Source organism: Dermacentor variabilis, chromosome 7 (assembly GCF_050947875.1).
Source record: "Dermacentor variabilis isolate Ectoservices chromosome 7, ASM5094787v1, whole genome shotgun sequence".
Classification (NCBI taxonomy): Eukaryota; Metazoa; Arthropoda; class Arachnida; order Ixodida; family Ixodidae; genus Dermacentor; species Dermacentor variabilis.
The window spans coordinates 10352508-10359505 of NC_134574.1; the positions used below are offsets into that span (position 1 = coordinate 10352508).

Sequence of the window (6998 nt, forward strand, 5' to 3'; positions counted from 1 at the left end):
TCGTTGTGGATGGTGTATACTTCTAAAAAAATAAATTATGGGGTTTTACGTGCAAAAACCACTTTCTAATTATGAGGCATGCCGTAGTGGAGGACTCCGGAAATTTCGACCACCTGGGGTTCTTTAACGTGCACCTAAATCTAAGTACACGAGTGTTTTCGCATTTCGCCCCCATTGAAATGCGGCCGCCGTGGCCGGGATTCGATGCCGCGATCGTGATGGTGTTAAGCCGCTCAGCAGCTTAACACCATAGCCACTGAGCAACTGCGGGGGGTTGGTGTATACATTTAAAGGTAAGGCTAATCAAATGCAAATTGAAAAGATGGGAGTAAGCGATGCCCTCATTTCACCTGTAAAGAGAACGAAGTGGCTTAAGATCGAGCAAAAATCTTCCTTACGATTCAGGTCAGACGACATAAATCGCGATTTGGGAAACACAACGTGCAAGCGTTGTAAGGACACTTCCGTTCAATTCATCATCGACAGCGTCTTAGTGTTTGCCTGATGCAATCGCGCCACAACAGCGTGGCGTTGCAACCCTCGAACGCTGATTCAACGGGACCCGAGGCAGCTTTTTACAGAAAAGCGTTCCGAGAGGCATTCAGGCAGCGTGGCGCGCCAACCTCCGGCCTTCGCTACGGGCGGAAGTGGGTATTGCCTTATCACATGCACACGTGTATTCCGGACGACGACCGGAACCAGGAGGCGATGCCGCGCTCCGACTTCCTCCCTCAGCTAAGTGTTGTGCGCTGCAGAACGGAGTCGTCATGTCCCGATTCCGATCGGCTCTATCGTAGCCAGCAAGAGGCGTCCAACTAGGAATCATAAGCAGCATGAACGCCACAACTAACCTGTTCACTCCTTTCTCGAGTGAAATTCCTTCCTTTGCAACGGAAAACGCAGTCGCCGACGTAAACGACACAAGCAATGGAAGGCCCGAGGTGCTACGATTTCAAGAGTACCCGCGACCCATTCTAACCGGTGGCTTCATAGCTCTCATATTCATGGCCGTCTTCGGCGTGCTCTCCAACGCAGTCTCCATCGTGGCACTGCTGCGCTCGTCGAAGCTGCTCAAGAACGCGACCACGGCGCTCGTCTTGAACCTGTGCTTCACCGACCTTCTCTTTTCAGCATTGAGCACGCCGCTGGCTGCCACCGTCTTCTGGAACGCCGGCTGGGTGTACAGTGATGGCCTATGCGTGGCGTACGGAGTGAGCCGTTTCTTCAATACTGGCGCATCCATATTCACAGTCATGGCCATCAGTATCAACCGATACGTGATTATAGTGAAGCCCCGGCTGTATGGGCGCGCCTTCACTGAAGGCAACAACCTGCTCATTGTGACTGTGACTTGGCTGCTGACGCTGTCTCTACTAATCTGGCCCACAGCCGGCATATGGGGCCAATTTGGCTGGGACGCCGAGATCGGCACTTGCAGTGTAGTCCCGAAGAACGGACGCAGCAGCAAGGCGTTTCTCTTCATGGTGGCATACTTTGTGCCGGCCACGTCTTTCGTCATATGCTACAGCCGCATCTACTGGATCGTGCGCACGACGCAGCGGAACCTACGCCAGTACAGCACAAACGACAAGTCAGCGGCGTTCGTGGCGCGGTTTTTCGCCAAGCGACAGAGAGGCTGGGCCACCGGCGAGCCGGTCTCGGAGGAGAAGGTCCAGCGCCAGCAACGTCGCATCGCTAAAGACTGGCGGCTGCTGAAGACGGTGTTCGCCATATTCGCTGCATTCACACTTTGTTATCTGCCCCTGCTGGTGCTGAAAGCTTTCCGACTGCTCGACAACTACCCAGCCATCCAGGTATTCGCCTACCTGACATTCTACTTCTCGGGGTGCGTGAATCCCATCATATACATCTGCATGAGTCGCGAGTACCGGCAGGCATACAAGGAACTCTGGCCGTGTGCCAAGAGCGCGGCCCTCTCCGAGAGCACTGGAAGCCAGGAAACACCTGTGTGAAAGAAATTTTGTCCCTGTGAGACATATATCTATTGACTGACGTTTGGAATAACGAGCGCATTATGCAAAATGTTATTTTGCATGACTACTGGTCATTCTTTCTTATTCCTTCAGATTCCTTTCTTATTCCTTCAGATTCCTCACATAACGTACGTTCCCTACGTACTTGTGGAGATCATTCCAAATTTTGAGACCAGACTAGCTGATGATGATGATCCTATAATAAGGCGCGCGACAGTATCTACGGGGTATTGCATGCTACCTTGAGTCCTATAAACGCCTTCTTCTTCATCCCTGGCCGCGGTGTTGCTTCAGCTCTTGCCCGCGTCTGTTGCTGGCGCTTGGACATAAATTCCCACACAGAAAAATCACCGACACATAAGATTCAAAGTGATGCAGTTACTTTTTTTGTTGTATCGTTTTTACGTACCGGATTTCGGGCAATAGTGTGAATCTGAATTTTTCTTGCAGTGTGGCAAATCCCGCTGGTCAGATTAGCCACGACACGCGCACAAATAAATTGCGCACAGCGGGGACAGATGAAAGAAACAGTCAAAACGAAAACATTGTGTAAGATACTAACAGGAAATTTAATAACATAATTTTTATTGGGATATCTTGAGAAAGAAACAAATATTCACCATAGTCGGCACCACTAGAGGCTCAGCCGTCCGAATGCTTCAATGAACGCATATGCAGAGCTTTTCTGCTTTCCTGTGGCTTCTCTTTATTTACTGAGTTCCTGCAGTAGGGTTACCAAACGCACGTATGTGTGGCAAAATAAAAAGAAATAAAGAAATAAAATGTTGCGAGGAAACTGTATTATGCTGGTTATTTCATATCTCTACTTCGTGTGGTCCCACTGCCTATGAAAATGATCACCTGGCAGGGCTTTGCGGTAATCCTATATACAAGCTCTTACTGATTTTAATTTGAGAGCCAGACATTACTCAGTGATCTACGCAACTGAATGAAGAATGGTAACGTTAAATATTGGGCTCGTTTGTTCAGAATGTTGGAAATAATATAAAAGCACGGGGACTTGACCTTGTCCGTTCTTAGGCTTTGTCTTCGTTTAAGAAGTGGCGCTGTTCTCGTTTTTGCTTATTGAAAAATGACACTGGGTTGGGCGTTTAAGGGGGGATGGTATTATTATTATTATTATTATTATTATTATTATTATTATTATTATTATTATTATTATTATTATTATTATCATCATCATCATCAGCCTGGTTACGCCCACTGCAGGGCAAAGGCCTCTCCCATACTTCTCCAACTACCCCGGTCATGTACTATTTGTGGCCATGTTGTCTCTGCAAACGTCTTAATGTCATCCGCCCACCTAACTTTCTGCCGCCCCCTGCTACGCTTCCCTTCCCTTGGAATCCAGTCCGTAACCCTTAATGACCATCGGTTATCTTCCCTCCTCATTACATGTCCTGCCCATGCCCCCCCCCATTTCTTTTTCTTGATTTCAACTAAGATGTCATTAACGCGCGTTTGTTCCCTCAGCCAATCTGCTCTTTTCTTATTCCTCAACGTTACACATATCAATCTTCTTTCCATAGCTCGTTGCGTCGTCCTCAATTTAAGTACAACCCTTTTCGTAAGCCGCCAGGTTTCTGCCCCGTACGTGAGTACTGGTAAGATACAGCTGTTATACACTTTTCTCTTGAGGGATAATGGCAACCTACTGTTCATGATCTGAGAAGGCCTGCCAAACGCACCACAGCCCATTCTTATTCTTCTGATTATTTCACTCTCATGATCCGGATGAGCAGTCACTACCTGTCCTAAGTAGATGTATTCCCTTACCACTTCCAGTGCCTCGCTACCTATCGTAAACTGCTGTTCCCTTCCGAGACTGTTAAAGATTACTTTAGTTTTCTGCAGATTGATTTTTAGTCCCACCCTTCTGCTTTGCCTCTCCAGGTCAGTGAGCATGCATTGCAGTTGGTTCCCTTAGTTACTAAGCAAGGCAATATCATTAGTGAAGCGCAAGTTGCTAAGGTATTCTCCATTTACTCTTATCCCAATTCTTCCCAATCCAGGTCTCTGAATACCTCCTGTAAAGACGCTGTGAATAGCATTGGAGAGATCGTATCTCCCTGCCTGACGCCTTTCTTTATTGGGATTTTGTTGCTTTCTTTATGGAGTACTACAGTGGCTGTGGAGCCGCTATAGATATCTTTCAGTATTTTTACATATGGCTTGTCTACACCCTGATTCGGCAATGTCTCCATGACTGCTGAGGTTTCTACTGAATCAAACGCTTTCTCGTAATCACTGAAAGCTATATAAAGTTGGTTATATTCCGCGCATTTTTCTATCACCTGACTGATAGTGTGAATATGATCTATTGTTGAGTAGCCTTTACGGAATCCTGCCTGGTCCTTTGGTTGACTGAAGTCTAAGGTGTTCCTGATTCTATTTGCAATTACGTTGTCAATACTTTGTAGGCGACGGACAGTAAGCTGATCGGTCTATAATTTTTTATGTGCTTGGCGTCCCCTTTCCTATAATATCGGTTCTAGCAAAAAATGCTTCATTTCATGAAGAGTGTACCCCGCAACAGACATGTCGAAGAATACGAGTGGTTGAAAAGTGGCGCCGCGATTACCTGCCACCGTTAAAAGCGGCCGCCCACCGATTTCACGCAACGCCTCCGTCAAAAGCGCTAGAAAGTGGAAAACGCTTGCTGTTCTACAATTAATGATGTGGCTTTATAATTATTTTATTTTTCGGGGTTTCACATATTCATTGCAAATTGTACTACTGACCGTTGGCTTGCTTACGACGCTTGCTTGGAGCGATTTCGTTTATTGTACTTGAGATTTGCAAACTCCTTTAAGAATAACATAGCTTTGTTCGCATAGTACACTTAGAAAGCAAGGATACCCCGCTTCTCATTAAACCTTAAAGAAAAAGTTCAGATTCGGCGGAAGCCGGTAAGCGACGCTACGCCGTAAGGGCGAGCCCAACGAAGGTTGCTGGCGTCGCGCTCAATCGCTCAATAGCAAGTGAAAAGGTACAGCAACTGCCAGGAAGGATTTGCCAAAGGATTTCCATGTAAATTATGCTAGAAATTTTACCCCAGGGAGAGTTCAGGCTCAGTGAGTCACAAGAAAAAATTAATATGCGATTAATGGAAAAGACGAGTACTATCTCCGAAACTGGCAAAGTTCATGCTGCCAGATTTCGCTCAACTGTTGTAAATCACCGATAGACCTTTTTCCTGGTCGTGAGCGCCACTAAAAGTAGCGCTTATAGAAAATGTGTGCATACCGCAGAGATGGGCGTCTCGCTTTTGCTTACCTCCTGTACCGTGGGAGAACGTGTCAGCAGTAATACGTGAGGCAAATTTGGCAAGGTGGCACGTGTAACTGCCTAATTAAAATAAAAGCGTCTGAAAAGCGCCTCAAAGTTGGGGGGGGGGGCGGACGGCGCAGGGAGGCTCGGCCGTCCCTCCTTTTCTTATAGGAAAGGCTCAACCCCCCCCCCCCCCTGGCAAGTCAAATATAGCACTGAGGCACCCATTCGACAAGCGCTCGATATTATGTTAACAGTGGTGCCTTGTGCGGGGTAATTCTAAATGAAAATTTTCAATTAATGACCTAATTGCGATCAATCGGTTCACGTGACATGAGCAAAACCAGGAAAGCAAGTATTCTCTTACTGCTGTATGCATTTCCCCGAGACACTGCACATGGCAGTAACCACACATGTTCAACTAAGATTCTTGGCACAGCTTATTGTTTCCCGAGTCAACTGACCAACTGGTTCAACTGGTTCAAAGATTCAACATGGTTTCTTTAGGTGAACAGTTAATTTTTATTCGCTTAGTTTTGCATTATGAGGGCTGTGTTATACCAAAGACACATGTGCTCTGTCTACTTATGCAGGGTGCCCCAACTGTCATGCCGGCGAATACATGCAGAATTGCCCCGTGCGGCAATCTTATACATAAAAACCGAAACACATAAATACCCAAGGAAGCGGATGGGGAAACGGCGCCGCGGTAGCTCAATTGGTTATATAGCACGTGTAATGCAATGACGTGCGATCGTTCCCCAGCTACAGCAAGTTGTTTGATCACCCACTTTCAATTCCACTAATCTATAATTTCATATTTTCAAGTACAAGTAATTTCCCTTGTGTTGTCTTTGGTGTCTTTTTGGTGGCTTCGTAAGATATATTTAACAAATTCGGGCACCTCGGTTAACCCCCTTTCTTCTCGTTCATTATATATATATATATATATATATATATATATATATATATATATATATATATATATATATATATATATATATATATATATATAATGTAACGGATACGAAAGGGGCGGACAAGTAGAGAGGAGAGAAGGCGAAGAGAACGAAGGGTTTGAGAGGCCGGGCTGCGCTACGATCACGCTACGATCATCATCGATCGCCTGTAAATAAAACCATCTCTTCGCAACTCTTCGTAACAGTTGTGGTGGAGGTGCGGGGTAATCGACACCCGAAGACGGAGGCTGAAGCAGAAGTTCTTCGACAGAGCCGTGGCCTTGCTGGACTACCACCTACTCTACCGGAGTTGAATATGTCCCACGACGCAGATGAACAACGGCCCATTCCAACAGCTGCGCCGACAAGTTCCGTTCTACAACTGAGAGATGCGCGTCCCTTCGCCGGGAGATCGGACGAAGACGTCCAGGAATGGCTCGTCCATTATCACCGGGTGAGTGCCGCCAACAAGTGGAACAGCGCTTCTCAGCTTTCGAACGTCGTGTTCTTCCTAACGGATACTGCGTTGTTGTCGTTCGATAATAACGAGGAAACGTTTGCAAGATGGGGAAGATTTGTTTCCGAAATCAAAGAGCGATTCAGCGATTCCGCGGCGAAAAAGAAAAGGGCAGAACAGACGCTACTGTAACGTGCGCATGTGCCAGGCGAAACCCACACGACCTACATTGAGGCGGCAATAAAACTGTGCAGGATGGTGGACTCTGGAATGTCTGAGGAAGACAAAGTCGGGCAC

At 46.7% G+C, this 6998-nt stretch overlaps 1 protein-coding gene across 1 annotated transcript; it reads left to right on the plus strand.

The window, feature by feature from the left end:
• The first annotated feature begins 670 nt into the window (after window positions 1-670).
• Window positions 671-2795, plus strand: LOC142587321 (G-protein coupled receptor moody-like). Its single transcript, XM_075698221.1, has one exon. It carries the CDS (start codon window positions 834-836, stop codon window positions 1971-1973), a length of 1140 nt encoding a protein of 379 aa, XP_075554336.1. The 5' UTR covers window positions 671-833; the 3' UTR covers window positions 1974-2795.
• Window positions 2796-6998: the final 4203 nt, after the last annotated feature.